We start from the raw sequence: 17,885 nt of genomic DNA, 5'->3' as shown, positions 1-17,885 counted from the left end.
ATACAGTAAACACTAAGATAAAATCCATAGAAAGCAAAGCATATATTGGGATACAAAATAATTCAAGACAGTAAAAAGGGTTCTAAAATCAAAAATTTGATAATTTCTCATTTGGGTTTTAGATTTAGTCATATCTAGGTTCTAATCTCAGTGCTTCTAGGACTTGAACAAGATACTTAATAGCAGGCTCAGTTTTTTCATCTGTATCGTACCTCATCAGAGATAAAAGGCAATAATGAAAAGATTTTTCAAAGAAATAAATAACAAATTTAGCATACCTAATACACACGTAATGACAAAATTATGATGGTAAGATTTCCAGAAAGCACCAAGAATGAACTAATCCTAAAGTGACTTCACACACACACACACACACACACATCTCTTAAACACAGACTTAGTTCTCCTTCTCTTTTTCCTCCTTTGGCCTGGATTGGCCAGAAATTTTTCACAAAGAATCCAGGAAGTCTTGGGGGGAAGATGTTCACTGAGTAGTTCCTCAGCTCCTTCCCCTTTCTATAAATCTTCTCTCCTTGCCAACTTGCACATTCCTCCTGCAACATCATGCCCATTCTCTCAACTGCCCCAATGAGATAAAGTAAAACGAGCATCTCCCAAGATTTCTATGACCTTGCACTCAGGATAAAAGTAATCTTCTACAATAATAGGCAACTTTAGTAAAATAAATTACCTGCAAGAAGAGACAGACCACATCTCAATTCCATGGTGAATAAAGCCCATATATCTGTGCAGCTCACCACCATCACGATCACTTGAATGTTATCACCCTGACATCCAAAACACGATGACATCTGCCCCCTTGTGCTGCATGGCCAATGAGTTCTAACAGAACTAGGCTCCTTTTTCAAGGCTATTTCAAGTCATTTCAAGGGTTTGCATAAGTCATAATCCAATTCTTCTCTATTGTTACAGTTCCTAAAGTAAGTGAATGAGATTATTTCTAGTCCAATTCTCATTTCAATTTGGCTCAGAGAAAATTAATTTTCTCTCAGAAGATTGCTCCATTTATAGAGTTTTTAGACTTACATCAAAACTCAGAAAAAATCTTTTACTTGACTAGGCTCTAGTTTGGAATGTTATCTCAGCAAGCCCCAGACTTTAACCTTGAAAAGTAAGCATATGCCAAGAATAATTTCTTCAGGACAAGTATACTTTAAACATAATTCTTCCTTTTAATTTCTGGGAATCACAATTACCCACGTGGCCAAGTCACTCTAGACAGAAAAGATAACATTCTTTGCATCAAATTCTTTAGGGATATATTACATAACACTGTTGAATTATTTTTATATACTATAACAATTATTATTATATATAGTATTTTTAACAAGTAAAACAACACTAGTTATTATATACTGAGCAACCACTATGTATCATATCCCATATTAGGTCTTTTATAAGCTATCTCATTCAATCCTTACAACATTCCCACAAAGTATTATTATCTTGATTTTGTAGATGAAAAGTTAGATGAGATCACATGGTAAATAAATACAGGAAGTCTATGTAGTTTGTCTAAGATCAGTAACTCATATGTGGCATGGCAAAAAAATTGAACTAAGATCTCCCTTTCCATAAGGCAAACAGGCACACAATTACTTTTCTAGCAATAAAGACTATGGATCTGGTATATAGGAAACTTGCCTTCCATAATACCTCACTGTAGCACTGATTATTTTCTTAATGAGTAATTCTTCAAATGATTTCCCATTCAAATGAGATCAAGCCAGTTAGTTTCCACAATGAAGAGTCCAGGTTCAGGTTTGGATTTTCAGAATGAGCAAAATCCTAATGTGTGATTTAATACCATGTAAGAGTATGCCAGTAATTGGTTACATACAACCAGATAATGCATCTTCATGAATCTTCCTGCTGCTAAAGCCAAAGTTTTCAGAATGTTCCAGAAAGGTGGGAGGCAAGAGAAAAAAACTTTAGCTGAAGATGAAAGAACTGTAAGAGTCTTGCAACATTCCTATACTATCCTAAACAACAACCTACTCCAATTGCTTGCAGATTTGCACTGGCTTTAATCCAAACAGGGCTCTTCTAGTCAGCCAACTCTGTATTGGAAATGATCATCTAGCTTTGGTATTTGATGGTCAATTTCACATTACTTCAGCGATGCTTGAAGAAATGCTTTTTAACAATTTGTAGAAATCCTGGCTGCAGTTCATTCCACCATTTTCAGTCAAGAAGTATGGCCAAAAGCTTAGAGTCAGACCTTACCAAATGGAATTTAGTTCCCAATCTGCAAATATTGAGAAGTAGTTGAATTTCCTAAGTTTGGCAACCCAAGTGCATTGAATCACCACCACATTCAACCTTAACAGATAAGCCTCATTGCTTTCATCCCAGAGTCCCAATGACATTATTTCCTTTCAGAAAAAGGGCTGCCAGGTTAAGCTACATAAGGAAAAGAACATAACATTTTGATCCAAATCACATGGCTCTAGTTTTAGACTTAGTGGGAGTTACTCGCCTTCTCTGATCTTTAATTCTTTTACCCCATAAAATAATGGATTAAGCAATGCTTAATTTCTAGTTCAAAAATCATAGTTCTATGACACTGTTCTATAAAATCCATTTTCTGGAACAGAGGTGATTATCAACTTTAGGTTAAAATCAGTTTATTTTCCCAATACTTTCTTCTCAAGGTGGCAAACATACTGGGCTATCCATTAGGAAATGAACATTCTCACTCCATCACCTATAAATCAGTCTTGCACTTTCACAATATAAAAAAAGCTTATTTTGCAATAACTATAGAAATTAATCATTTGATTGACTGGCTCATTCCAAAACAGTCTTAAGTAGAAAGAAACTATTATTTATGTAGTATATTTCACAGGATATGTGAAACTATAATGTAGCAAACATACAAAACTTCATTTCTAAAAGACCTGCAAAGAACATCACAGGGAAAAATCATAGAAGACCTCAAGTCTATAGTATTCTTATCGTAGAACTCAATAATCAAAACCCAGAGAAGTTTAATAACTTGCCTGATGTTAAACAGGTATGTTAGGCAGAAATAAGGTTACATACCAGGATACCTATATCATTCTGCCTTGGAAAAAAAACCATCTTGTTTTAAGACACTATACAATTATGCCATCCCAGGAGTAAGGGAGAATGTAAAGAACTTTTATTTGCTTGACGCAAAGCAACCATGCTACTTCAAGAAAAACTCTCAGAAATGTTTACTGCAAAGATTCTCCACGCTTGGCCTTCCCAGAGTGAATTTATACTTCCAGGTCCTGAAATAATGGGAAAAAGAGCCTAGGACAAAGTAAGTGGAATGATGTGGGTCAGGAGCCATCATCCCAGCTTTGTCCCTGTCTGGTCAGAAAAGCCAAGGAACAGAGGAAAGGGGAGAAACTCAACAAGCCAGCTTGGAGAAATCCTGTTAACACTTACAGATTTTCCTACATATTTTGCTGGGGAATCCTGATTTGTTGTTGAAGAGAAACCAAGCAATTATCACTGCATTCAGGCAAAGAATCTTAGAATTGTTAATAAATACACAAAATCACAGGCTATGTGTGCTGCTTCTACAACTTCTTGCACAGTGAGCACTTCGAGTACTAACGAAAGTTCTAAACTTCAGTCTTTTCACTTATAATGAAAAATAAGGAAGCTTAATTCTTTGGATATGATCCAATCACTTTGTAAAGTGTCAAAACCTTAGAGCTAAAATGTTAAATGGCACACTTACCCAATATGGTTGGTTCGTAAAGAAATTTCCAGTTCTCTTAGCACTTGGGTAGATTCTTGAACACGCCGTCTGAATTTCTAAAATTCAAGAACATATTCTCACAAAAATATATTTTAGCAAACATTATAACTGCACCTTACTTACAAGTTTAATACAATATGAAAATGTTTTTGCTTCTAAAGTGGGTTTCTCTGACATTTCTTTTTGCAAAGCACACATTTTTCTCATCAACAGTATCAAATGAGAAAGGACTAGGACAAATGACTAATTTTATGTCTAAATGTCATTGAATAAGTAGATTATTTTTCCCCACCCCACAGTACAAAAATATTCACCTATTTACTTATGTGTCAGGATCCCTAAGATCATGCAGTATCAATTATTCAACAGGACTCAGAATTGAGTTGTCCTCACAAGTAGGATTTACTACAGAAAAAAAGGAGAAAGCACAATCTGTGAGGGCAAAGTCCCTCGGAAGCACAAATGACAACATGGGTAAGATGCTGTCCACTAGGGAAGCTCACTGCGAGTAGGTGCCTAGGTTTTTATTGGGGGTTACGTAGGCACTCTCTGCCTAGGACATACTCAAATGCCGTACTGTGAGAAGGAAAGCAAGCATTCAGCATAAACTACATTGTTGGCACACACAGTTTAGGCATAGTAAGACATCTATCAGGGAATGGTGGGAACGCTTCCAAAACGTAAGTTCTCGGTTGCCACTCAAGGGCAACATTGCAAGAAGACCTTTGTAAGCAGCAATCTCAGTCCTGTTATTCAAATTATTTTTTGCATGTACTAACAGTTTCTATGCATTCAGTTACAGCTACCCGTGAGTCCTCATTGGAAGGTCCCTCCTCTGGAGCCCTTCTCCTCCAGCTTTTGAAGTGTCCTTCCTCATTCCTTTGCCTACCAGAATCCCAGCTACCCTTCCAGAACTCCCTGAGGTCTTTCTTCAGGGAATCCCCTGGTGGTAAATGCACTTATCGACCTTCCCCATTCTAAATAATCCCCAAGGTATCAATGGTTGAATTATTTATCAGTTCTTTAGAAGACAATTTCCTATAGAAACATTTATTTATAGTGATTAAAGTCTCAGGTCACTCTGGAAGGACATTTGATATGCAATGCCTTCTGAGAAGATTCTATATACATCGTGCTACAGACACAAATCATCTTCATATGACATTGTTTCAGGAAAAACCTATGTGAATTCCAGCTCAGAATATTAGGAATTCCTATCCTCTGCTATCGCAACTGCAGTGCAAACAGGGTTATCCAATGCAAATGAAAAAGGCATTTAAGGACAGGAAGGGAAGGACAAAGGCTGAAAAAGGATAGTTCCAGATTGAGGGACTGGGAGAACCTGACCTTGCTCTGCTCTGCTCAGCATGGTGGGTTCCTGACCCCTTTTCTGCAGTCCCAATGAAGCAAAGAGACTCAGTTTCTCCCTGATTGCCAATTCTAAAGCAACCTAAAAGCCTTCTCAGATATCCTGAAATATATTAAATAAAAGCTTCCCTAATGCAATGATAAAAAGGGAGGCACCTCCTCCCTGGTGGCGCAGCAGTTGAGCGCTGGGTTGCAAAGCTGCCCTCAGCCTCTGCAGTGCTGGTTCGATCCCTGGCTGCTCCCTGGCTGCTGGAGGAGGGTCCCACATGGCGCGCAGACCTCTCCTGCCGCCCGGGGCTCCCCTCAGCAGTGTACTTCGGTCCTTCTGCCTGCTCTGCTCCCCGCTCTGGCTCTGGTGAAGTTTCTTACCCTCTTGCGTTCTGACTGTACCCAGTGCTTGTATAAATAAATAAATCTTAAAAAAAAATAAAATAATTAATTTAAAAAAGGCGGGGGGGGGGGGGAGACACCTCGCCCACTTTGTCAAGAAAGGCCTAAGAGTCATCTAGAGACATTTAGAGTCATCTAGATTTTGGAAGGACATCTGAGCCCAGCATTTCCTGGAGAACCTTCAGGTAACGAGGACCTCTGATAAGGTAGGAGTCTACTGCTGCCCAGCTGAGGGCACCATTTCTAGGTGGTTCCCTGGCTGCTACAGAGTGGCCATTCTATTCAAGTCAGTGCCACAGAGTGGCCATTCTTTCCAAGTCACAAGTCTTGGGCGGCCTATACATGTGGCCTTAAGAAAACTACTCAGGGGCCTCCCTGGTGGCGCAGTGGTTGAGCGCTGGGTTGCGAGGCTGCCCGCAGCCTCTGCAGCGCAAGTTCAATCCCCGCTGCTCCCCGGCCACCGGAGGAGGGTCCCACATGGCACCAGACCTCTCCTGCCGCCCGCTGCTCCCCTCAGCAGTGTACTTTGGTCCTTCTGCCTGCTCTGCTCCCCGCTCTGGCTCTGGTGAATTCTCTCACCCTCCCGCGCTTCTGACTGTGCCCAGTGCTTGTATAAATAAATAAATAAATAAATAAATAAACTTTTTTAAAAAAAAAGAAAGAAAGAAAAAGAAAACTACTCAGAATTCATAATTATGCATTATGTGGCATTCTGACTCCTTCCCTAAAGGCTCTGCCGGTGCCCTGACTCTGCTTATGTTTACTCAGGGCAAGGTCATTCCTTAGATACTTCATCTGCCACAGGGCAGCCAGCACAGTACCATGGATCAGAGAGTAAAAGAGGATCTGTGGAAGGTCTTAAGAGGCATAATATCAAAACAAAATAATTCTAATCAAAATACAACAAAATAAAAGTAACAACAGCAGCTAATACTTAGTAGGCATTGACTGTGGCAGACAGTACACTTTTGCAACTGCATGATAACGGGGATAAAACTAAACTGATTTCTCCACTGTATTTTCTTCTCTTGGGAACTCCTCAATTTCAGCTGGACTCTGAACTATGGAGAAGCCTTGGCATCTACTGTTCTAACCATAAACAAGTGTTAACACTTTGCACTTCTATGATGTATTCAAAATTCTGCAGGGACCAGCAAAAAAGAACAGGGTACAGCAGTCTGTACCATTTGCCCATCCCTCCCCATAAAAAGTGGGCCCAGGGATGAGTCCACAGAAGCACTAGGGACCCATATTCAGGCTTCATCTCACAACTGCAGTGCCGGCAAAGAAGCAGGCTCCCTTATTCCTGGTCTTTATAGCCTTTTCCTGGGCCAGACATGTGAACCTTCCCTTCTCCTTCTGTATCTTGTCCCCCCCACCCCAACACCCAGTGCAGACTGAACACCTCCTGGTATTAATAAGCAAGAAGGCTGCTGACAGTGCTGGTCTAAGCTACCCAATGAAGGTACTTCGTTCTGCCCAGTGATTTCATTTAAAACTATTTAGAAGAAAATCTAAATAGAACATGCTTAATATTTTTTTTAGCATCTTGTATTGAATGTGAACCAAATATTAATGAATGAAATATTCAAGGACTCCAGTCACAGTTATGGAAAGAGTGTCAGTCTAGACACCTGGCTCAAATTGAAAGCCCTAACTTGACCTCCTTTCTTTTCTCCCCACCATAATACAGCCAAGAATCTTAAGCTCACTTTAACTGTAAGCCGTGCTTTCTTGCAAACAAAATCTCCTTTTTTCCAGGTTTTAAGCATGAAAATTATGTTGAGTAGAACAGATCATTTCCTACTGCCAGTTCTTGACAGAAATCTTACTAAAGCAAGACTGGTTGATCCAACATCCATTTTATTTTTTGAGCTGAATGACTGATGGTGAAAGATGAGGCACAGACCAAACAAGGCCACTCAGGTGAGTCTAGGGCAGAGACTTCAGAATGAAGAGCAAGCCAAAAAGACATCCTTTGTCTTGAACCTCTTCACTAAATTATTTGCAAGGGCACTAAACACTTTCTGAGCATCTCCTTTTCTGTTTGTTTTTTATCATTCTTTGCCTTAAAGCCAGGAATAACTGTTCCAAAGGATGATAGGGGCTGTACAGGAGGATTCGGTTCTTCCCTCCAAGCATCATCCTCTTTGGGGGCTTAGGAGCTGGAGTCTCAGAAGAGGACTCTAAGCACATTTTCTCCTTTTCAGAATCTGACATATGTGGAGATAGCTGTTCAGGGCTGACACTGACTCCATGCATTGGAGTTCTGTCTTGTGAACAAATGAACACATTTCTACCATACTCAGTGCAGATGAGCATACCTAATGCTGGGGTCTGGGCCATCCAGGCTGGAGGCTTACAAGTTGGAGAGTTTCTGAAAGTATTTCTGAAATAGAATCTTGCTGCCCCATGTTAATAAAAGATGAGCATACCTAATGCTGGGGTCTGGGCCATCCAGGCTGGAGGCTTACAAGTTGGAGAGTTTCTGAAAGTATTTCTGAAGTAGAATCTTGCTGCCCCATGTTAATAAAAGCCCAGGAAACCGCCTGTGTGTGTAGTATGTATTTTGTGCATATGTTGTGTCTCCACTTAACCCATAATCATCAGATTAGGATGAAAGCAAGTGTGTTACAACCCAGGGAAAGGAGACAAGAAAACAGCAAGAATTAAACAGCTATCTCATTTAAGGGTCTGACAGAAGATCTTTTTAAAAAAGAGAAAGGTGTGTACCACACTTGTAAGGGGGAATATATGATGATACTTTGACAGGTACATTCTTAGAAGGCAAGGCTATGTCACATTCAAGTCACATGGTATCCAGTTGACAGCAAAGGACTACAGTCCATCATCAGTGCTAGATTTTATTTCCACTTGTCTGCATGCTAACCAAAAGACAATTGAGCAGAAAACTCTAGGAAGGAACAGCCTTTCTCCTTTGCTTGACTTTGTGGCAGGGGGTGGGGGAGGTATGAATTTAAGAGTGCAAACAAAAGATGAAGAGAATTTACAAAAATATACAGGCACCAAGGACCCTAGCAACAGTGGCTGACTAGGAAAAGTGTACCTTTCTTTTCTCATGTGTCACACCCTGAAACAACAAAGGGAATTCAGCTCAAGATATTTTTGCTTCGTCCTTAAAAGCAGGAGTTGTGGAAGGTCAACCAAAAAGAAACTGCTATCTGACAAAGAACCACTTCTTCTTGAGCCAGAACAGCTAGACCTGAGCCATCCCAGGGCCCATCCAGGCCTTCAGGGCTATACCAGGTTCCCACTTTACCATGAGGCCTCAGTTTATATCAACTATGCAGCTGCACAAAGCAGGGTTTGTTTGCAAAAGGAGAAAGTCAGTTGAGAATGGAATCGGCTATTCTCTCCTTTCCTTCTTGGGGCCAGGGACAGGGATGGCAGGGGAAGCTGCTAAAAGCATCAACACAGGATGTGAGTGCACAGCTGGAATGACAAAGCTCCAGTGATTTTTCAAGGTCTCTGGAAATGTATCAAGGCATGAAAGACAAGTGTTCACTTGGCTAGACCTGCTTTTCTAGGGGCCTGAACACCTCTGGACTGGACTCACTGTTCTGTGTAATTGGAAATGGCAGTGTCTCAATAACCATTGGGGGTATGTGACTCCCACCCCAGGAGAGTACTTTTAACACATCCTCAGGCAAGGATGGCTATTTCTTTGTCTTTTCCTGTTGTCAGTCTCCAAAGGTTGTTTCCTGAAGGCTCTGGCAGAGGCTATAATGCAGAGGAAGAAAGGGCTCCTCCAATGCAGGTGGCGTCTGCCAGCTAATGAGGAAGTAACAACAAAGAGTGAAAACAAATCCATCTTACCTTCCTGGTTACAGCTGGATCCAGATAGCCTTTGAGCTTTTGAATATATGTATGGGGAGGATTCTTCACCTGGAATCGTTCCTGCAAGAAGCAACAATGTAAAGTAAAAAGAATGAAAGAGCTATGATGGCAAGACATAGTGAGCCAACATTCAAACAGACTAATACTGCTGATCAGAGGTCAAAACACATCTACAGTACGAACATGGTCCTGAAAATAATCCATATATACTCCTGGTTTTGAATCTTTGTAAATGTGTTTATCCTTTCTCTGCAAAGAAAGAAACTGAAGATCAGTCCTTCTCTAAGATGACACAGTCAGTGGTACTGATGGAGGACAGGAACAGAAGGAGAAAAAAAAAGGAGGTGCGCCACAAGACCAGAAACCTGGCTCACAAGGAGATGGGGGTAGAAGAGATTAGCAACAGACCTTTCCTGTCTTGCCTCAGCAGTGTATTTCAGTGGATATGCCTGTTCTGTTCCCCACTCTGTCTCTGGTGAATACTCCCCACCCCACCCCACACCTCTGGCCTGTACTCCAGTTCTTATATGCATAAATAAATAAATCTTTTTTAAAAATGAGCAACAAGTCTATCACTAAGAGTATGGAATGTATGTATACATGTATTTCTGTGATCTTAATGGATTCCTAAGGCAGTTACCAATTTGAAGACCCAAAAACATTTTGCACAAAGACATCATTGAAATAAGAAGAGATAGATTGATATGGATGAAAGTGTCATATTTTGAGAAACCCATGCCCTTCCGTATTAGGTTTTATAGACATTCAAGTCCAAAATAGCATTATAAACACTAATTTTAAAAACCAGGTAAAGACAAATATCTATAAACTATGAAATGGTTAAGTACTTTCATTATGTTCATATGATGGTATGCTATAGTCCAAGAAAAAGGAACAAAAAGTAATGCATGCTCTTACAGGACGGATCTTACAAACCAGACACTGAGAAGAAAAGATGTTCGCATGATTTCATTTATATGGGTTTAGAAAACAGGCATTATTAAACTTTATGGTTAGGGACATATACATAGCTGGTTTTATTTACATGTATAAATATATACACATATACACAGAATCACATATCTTATCGATGCATGGGAGATGGGATTAGCATACAAAAGAACTGGAGAACTGAGATGGGGAAGGGAAACATGACTGGATCCTGAGAGCTAGCAGTGTTCTACTTGACTCAGGTGCTGTCCCTAGTCTGCTTATTAATTATGCGATTCTTAGGTTTCATGATCGTTCTGTGTATATGCCATATTTCATACACACAAAAAGTTAAATCAGCTCTAAACGGAAAAACAAGATTCATCATGAAATCAAGACAATTGTAGTCAGATTTTTTTTCTACTTACAATTCAAGATGTTTTCTTAGCAATTCCTTTTAACCTGATTACTATTTATGTGACAGTGGAATTTTTTAGTATTTCCCAACACTGACAAAGGCTAACAGGTTTAATCATTTGTTTAATCCATATGAACTTGTATTTCTCCAGCACAGAGAACCAAGACATTCTTCTTGTCCTACTCACGTTTTGCTCAATACAGAGTTAGAACTGTTAAAGATCATCTATCAAACAAAAATATTTTGTCACTGTTTAGTACTTCTCAATAGATGGAAGTGGCTTTTTGTGAGACACATCAATATTGCCCTTTAATTTAAAAATCAGGGTGAATTTTATAGTATATAAGCTATACCTCAAAAAACTGTTAAAAATAATCAGTGTATAGTTTACAATTATTTTCAATTTTGTAATCTGAGAACAATTTTGAAACAAATCAAATATTTGGCATTTCTAGTACCATCACTGTATCTATATATAAAATTTTTTAAAAATTCACCATCACTTCACTAAAGGATTGGTTAGAACTCAACTGCCCTCAAGAATTATCAATAACCCAGTTGAGGGCTAAAATAATAACAAAGAGCTCTGGAAAATGAACTAATAAGCTAGCAGGAAATGACTGATAACCATTTTCTCTAAAAATTAGAATTTTAGATTTTTGAAGTGAAACCCCAAAACACCTTAGCTAGTAGCTTCCCATCATCATTTCAGTACATACCCCATGTACTATTTTCAATATTTTATCTGCCTGCTCAACATTATTGATATAAGCAGCTTAACTAAATTAAGTCCTCACCTTGAGTTGCATTGTGTTTGACAACAGCTGATGCCAATTATATTCAAATATAAATAAAACTTATGCTTTTTAAAAATACAATGATCCAAATTTTCAAAAATACTATGACCAATGACAACTCAAACTGTATTCTCCTCTGCTATAGCAAACACCACCTGCATCTAAATATAAAGACACTAATATATCAGACTCTTAATGAATTGCAACTCAGGTTAATTGCTTCAGTACCTAAAATCTAAATCTTTGGAAAGTTGCTGGAAACTTCTAATTTTTTCTTTTAGGCCATGTCTTCACATAAGAAAGTCAAGCTTATCTCTTTAAAATAATCTGATTGAGCAACATATATCACATTAGCATTCCTTCAACTAGTGAATTCTATTTTTGACAATTGATAAATGCAGCTTTCTTTACTTCACATTTAAGAAGGAAAGAACCAAAGAGGCTTTCTCTGATACATGCATTTACTGCTGCTGTAGATTTGATTGTATTCTTAAAGTTATTCCTCTGAAATTATGGAAAAGGCCTTAAATAAAATAAACTCATACTTCTTCGAATGTTCATCTAGCTTTTGTTGCTGTGTTTTAGGCACATTTTTCACACTGTTTGAGTAATTAACTAATGTATTTCCAAGAAACAGAAAATAACGAAGCCTGATGCTTTAAGACACAGTAGGTCTGCATTATAGCTACTTCACAGAAAACTCAACCAACATCCAGAGATTCTGTTATCAAGAAAGAATAAAATGCCCGAATAATTTTCCTAAAACTCAGGATTGTTTGTCTAATTTCAAAGGGAGCTATTGTTTGAGTTACAAATCTAGCACCTGGCTCACCAGATATTTTCTTTCTATATTTAACATGACCATTTGGACAATAGAAACATTTGAGGGAACACATTGGAGATTTCATCATCCAGCCAAAACACAATTATTTTCAAGAACTTTGGATGGGTGATTGATGTATTTATATAAACTTTTTTCTCTAAAAATAAGAATTTTAGACTTTTGCACTGAAACTCCAAACCACCTAAGCTAGTAGTTTTCCATCATCCTCATTCCGGATCTGCTCCATACCCCACATGCTATTTTCAATAGTTTTACCTGCTTGCTCAACCTCACTGATATGAGCAGCTTGCCTAAATTAAGTCCCTGCCTTGAGTTGCACTATACAGACACAATTCCTAAGGATAAAAATGTATTCCTGAATGCATGGTGATTTATCAATATAAAATGATGTTATGTTGACGAGCTTTTAAAATACAAATTTCCTTGAAAATGTCTACCCATACAGCCTCACCACCACCCTCACCTCTCTCTTTGTAGGTTGAAAGTTTCTGGATGAAATGTTTCTGAGTGGGGAGTAACAACTCTTCTTGGATTTTAAATCATTTCCTATAAGCACTCAAAGATAAAACAGCCTAAAGCCATTTCTTAACATTCAGTCCATGAGACCCAAAAAAGTCTGGGAGGAGTGTGGGAGAAAAGAAGGGAGGGAGAACAAACCTTAGAATCACAAAAAAAAAAAAAAAAAAAGGCATTAACTTTCTGTGTCATTTGCAAATATTTTACTTTAAATTAAAGTCAGTGTTAGGAATTCAATTTCTCTAGTAATGATCATAAAATTTCTCTTCACTGCTAAAAGACTTCATTTATGCAAGCCCAGGAATACAATTATCTTTTCATCTGGGACGGCATGTTTTGTTATCCAGATTTTATTTATCTTTTAATAAAACTTTACATCTTACCATATTCTTTAGACCTCTAAGTTCACTCAAAAGTTGGGAAGTAAACTTCCCAATCTGGCAAGTAGATATGATCTCTATGTTAGAGATGGAGTAACTGATGCTCAGAGATGAAATGACTTGCCTTAAATCATACGCACACAAACACAGAGGCACATATACATGACAGACAAATACACACAGACAGATGCACAAACAGAGAGACACACAGACATTGATCAAGGATTCAAACTCAGGACTTCTGACTCTTCTGACCCTTGTTCTTTTAAATACATTGTAGCAAAGTGTTCATCCTGGGGGGGGCGGTTGTGGGGTTTTTTTTTGGGGGGGGGTAGAAAGTTTTTAAAAGAGTGCAAATGTGTTGATTTTGAATACCAGTACTTAGAAGAATAACTGACACACCATCCTCCATAATGTTCAAAGAACGAAAGCTCTTTCAAATTTCGTATCCAAGTCACTTCACTCAGAGATTAAGGATAATATTTTAAGCTTAGATACACAACGTGTAACTCTAGGGCATACACCCAGTGGGTTCAGGGCTAGACATGTCATTCAAACTAATGCCATAGCTAAAGAACACTTACTGATAAGCCTGTGTTGTTTGGCTCCTGTCTCTAAAGGAATCTACTACATTATCTACACATTTGTCCCTACCCCAATTTACCAAGGCTTGGGCTAGTTCCATCTCCCTTCCACTGGCCACCAGGAAGGTTAGGCTGCTCAAAACACAGGCCAGCTTTGCAGGTGATAAAAAGACAGCATTTAATGGACCCCACCTAATGACTAAGGTTCAAATCTACTATAACTCAAACTGAAACAGCAGGAAGTAGATGAAGGGGTTACAACCAGGGTGCCACTAGGTTAAGTAGGTAAGTCACAGTAGACAGGACTCATCAGCTATGCTACAACATGGCATTTTCTATTAGACACACATTGGCCTGCCCTTGATTATTTCTTTGGGGCCTCCCTCTGTCGATGACGTGCCCCGCTTTCTCCATCCACATCTAACAGTGTGTCACTGAAAGTCTTTCTGCATATAGGTTTAGAATTAGAAATTCCACTCATCTAGCAAAACATTTCTGATCCTTTGTATCCTCTCTATCCATGCATATAATTACATAAGAAATTACTTAATTGAGGTTAATCTGCTGTTAGTTAGACTTATCAAAAAAAATTAAAAAGGCATGTTTTAAGCATTTCTGCTCCATAAATTACATTTGGATAAGCAGCTCTAAGAGCAAACATAATTCCACTCAAGTTTGTCTTATACCTTAATACTCCTGAGGTTTAAGGGAAGAAATTATACTGAAACATCTGAAAATAAAGGAAACCTCAGGCAAATGAATAGCTCGGGAGGGACACACTTACTGCTGAGTTTCTTTTCCTGTTTGGGAGGGCTGCAGGGTCACTGACTCCATTTCAGCAGTATATTAGCAGCACTACATGAACTGCCTAAACACCCTGGGGATGAATTAGATGTCATCATCATTAAGCCATTATTGTTTTATTATTCGGGTCCTGTAATAATTCATTTAAGATAGTAAAAATTCAAAGGGGTTTGTTTCCGTGCATATAAGCTCACTATACTTGAATGATTTTTACTTCCTAGAAGTTCAAAGTCTTTGGGCTTCTTTCCCAAGGCTGAGGAAGCGAACCATAGCCTCCAATGAACCATAATTACAACCAGCATCATTGTCATTAGTGAGCCCTAATTTGTAGGACTATTTGGTGCTGAATGCTCTTCAGACTTCTGTTGATAAGAATAATCTATATTCCTCATGGAGTTTACCCTCTACAATGGGTAATATGGACACCAGGTAGAAAAGAAGACAAAAATAATACACTGCATTAATATTGTAAATAGACAGAAATAATGTATACAATATGGCAGGGGACAAGAATAGTGCATGGGGGTAGGGGGAGTAGGCTCAGAATCAGGTATCCTGACACAAAGGACATGAAACTTAGCCAAAACATCTCAGCCCTTGTGGGGCTAGCAATTTGCACAAAGAAAAAAAAATTACACAGACCAAGATTCTCCCAAAGAATTGGAGATATCAAAGGTCTCAAGGTAAGACATATTTCCTGTTTCCCAAAAAAGAACAAAAATTATGAAACTTCAGAGAGGCTTCCAAACTGTGCCATCTATAGTAGTATATGTATGTGTGTTGTGGGGTGGGGGTAAGGAGAATGTTGAGAAAGAAGACAATTCAAAGAAAATGAGGAAAAATACTAAGACTCTACCTATTACTATAATAGGTGACCAAGAAAACAAGTTCTTGTGGAATTCTAATTTTGTTTACAACCACCAGAGGCAGTTAGTGCCAGCTGTGCTCCTATTTAAAAGGGTCCCCATGGTTATTATTGGATGAAAACATTTTGCTAAACAAGCCCCTGCCTCTGAACAGCTTAATTCTTGCTATCACATTTAGGTCTCTTGCTTCTAGGCACTTACATGAAAAAATACCAAGGTAAAAGAAAAAAAAATTTAGTTATTTTATTTTCATTCATCCAGAGCACATTATGCATGACCCTATAAAAAGCACAAAATGAAACATTCACTTCCAAAGCACTAAATCTCATCTCTGAGATACAACAGACATCACTGTAATACAAAGTGGAATATGATAAGAGCCATATGTGATCCTCTGGAAGTTCAAAGAAAGGTAATGTTCTTTCCAACTGAACTGATCAAAGGAACATCCCTGGAGAAAGTGGCTTTTGAATTGAGTTTTGAAGGACAGGCAGTATAGATATCCTGGGATGGTGTGAAAGGCAGAAGACAGACAGTTTTCCAGATGGGGGAACATGGGAACAAAGATAGAGAAGCATGGGGTATTTTCTAGTAACTTCAAGGGGTTTAGCTGGGATTCAGTAATATGAAGGTAATGGCACAAAGGATCTAAACAGTAAGTTGGAGTGGATAATGGCAGGTGTCAGATAATAAGCTAATGTGTACAGGATAGACAACAGGGAGCCACTGAGGAGTTTTGAAGAGAGGAAGAACACATGGTTAATACTGTATAACTCTCCTTCTCCATTCCCAACTTTAGAAGTTGGCCATCTTTGCAGTAGACTGGACTTGAAAAATCTGCATGTTAGATTCATTCCACAGCCCTAGTTTTTTTGGAGAGCCTTGAAGCATTCTTCAGCTCTAAATATGAAATCATTTTCCTAGTCTGAGCGGAGAGGACAACTTTCCAAGTGTTCCATTACAGCTCTAAGACTGAAAATAACTTTTGATGAGACTTTTCCAAATGATTTCCTTTATTTAGACTAGCAAAAGTTTCTCGTAGTTCAACAGGTCTTTCCTAATCAAAACATCCTATAATTCATTCTCTAATATATGATATTAGTTGGACTTCTTTAATTCTACTCATCGTTTTCCCCAATTTAAAAAGGGATAAAATGCGTTTTACAAAACAAAAACAAACTCATAGATATAAAGAAGAGATTAATGGTTACCAGAGAGGGAAGGTGGGGGTGTGTGAAATGGGTAAAGGGGGTCAATTATATTGTGATGAAAAGACACATGGTCAGTGACCAGGCTGTTATGTATAAAGATGTCTAGTTACAGTATTGTACACCTGAAACTTACATAATTTTATAAACCAATTTTTTTAAGGTGGCTTTGTTGAATTGTAAGAAAGGAGTCCATACTAATACAGTTTATTATCTCATTATCCGAAGGCTGAACCATGACTGTGCTTGGCAAGCAACCGTGTCCAATATGTGCTTGGCAAGTAGTAATGTTCAATAAATACAGTTGTTGCTATTGTTATTGAAGATCTACGAATTGTACTGAGTAATAGGGGAGTCAGATTTATACCAGAAAACCTTTTAGAGAAGCCTTCAAATTCTTTGCTGTCTCCCCTCAAGAGCCAAAACTTTCTTTTCTATTAGAATGGTGTTTCTTAAAGACCATCAAACACCTGCATCTAAAGCAATTGAGGCTGCCTATTACATTGCAAAAATTCCCCTGGCACTATTCATCAAGTACTCAAGAAGAATCAGTATTTTCTTAAATTCCCAAAATGGGTCATCTGTACACTAAAACATATAAATCATTGTTTTAGATAGCACTGCCTACCTTGCCTCTCTGAATGCATCTCTTTACTCAGCCTACAAGCAGAATGTGCATACCCTTGGTAAACAAAGACTTGGGAATATTTTCAGTTATGTTTAAAGACAAAGATTTACATTGAAAATTATAGTCTACACATTCATAAAAACTTTGCAAAATCCCAGGGAAGTACAGTTTCTATTAAAATGTAAGGGGCAGTTGGGCCTCCCCCGTGGCGCAGCGGTTGAGCCCTGGGCTGCGAGGCTGTCCGCAGCCTCTGCAGCACCAGGTTCGATCCCTGCCCACCGGGCGAGGGTCCCACATGGCACGCAGACCTCTCCTGCCGCCCGTTGCTCCCCTCAGCAATGTACTTCGGTCCTTCTGCCTGCTCTGCTCCCCGCTCTGGCTCTGGTGAATTCTCTCACCCTCCCGCACTTCTTTTTTTTTTTTTTTTTTTTTTCCCCTTCTCAAAGGAAGGGAAAATTTATTGCACCCTAGGTGGAATTCCCGGACCCAAGGTGGGGGTCCGAGAAGCCACCCCTCCCGCACTTCTGACTGTATCTA

The 17,885-nt window shown here is 38.8% G+C and overlaps 1 protein-coding gene across 5 annotated transcripts in view; it reads right to left on the bottom strand.

Moving 5' to 3' along the window:
- The window catches only part of FMNL2 (formin like 2), a 280,386-nt gene that overhangs the window by 86,365 nt on the left and 176,136 nt on the right, over window positions 1-17,885 (bottom strand). For all 5 annotated transcript variants that reach the window (XM_054699725.1, XM_054699727.1, XM_054699726.1 and 2 more), the window contains exons 3-4: window positions 9,353-9,433; window positions 3,737-3,813 (exon numbers count right to left, since the gene is read on the bottom strand). In XM_054699725.1, the coding sequence (XP_054555700.1) occupies window positions 3,737-3,813; window positions 9,353-9,433 (158 nt within the window). The remainder of the gene's footprint in view (window positions 1-3,736; window positions 3,814-9,352; window positions 9,434-17,885) is intronic.

Source organism: Talpa occidentalis, unplaced genomic scaffold (assembly GCF_014898055.3).
Source record: "Talpa occidentalis isolate TD23 unplaced genomic scaffold, MPIMG_talOcc4v2.1 talOcc4.3, whole genome shotgun sequence".
Classification (NCBI taxonomy): Eukaryota; Metazoa; Chordata; class Mammalia; order Eulipotyphla; family Talpidae; genus Talpa; species Talpa occidentalis.
Note: the sequence above shows the minus strand (reverse complement) of the source record. Positions and strands in the feature narration are given on the sequence as shown.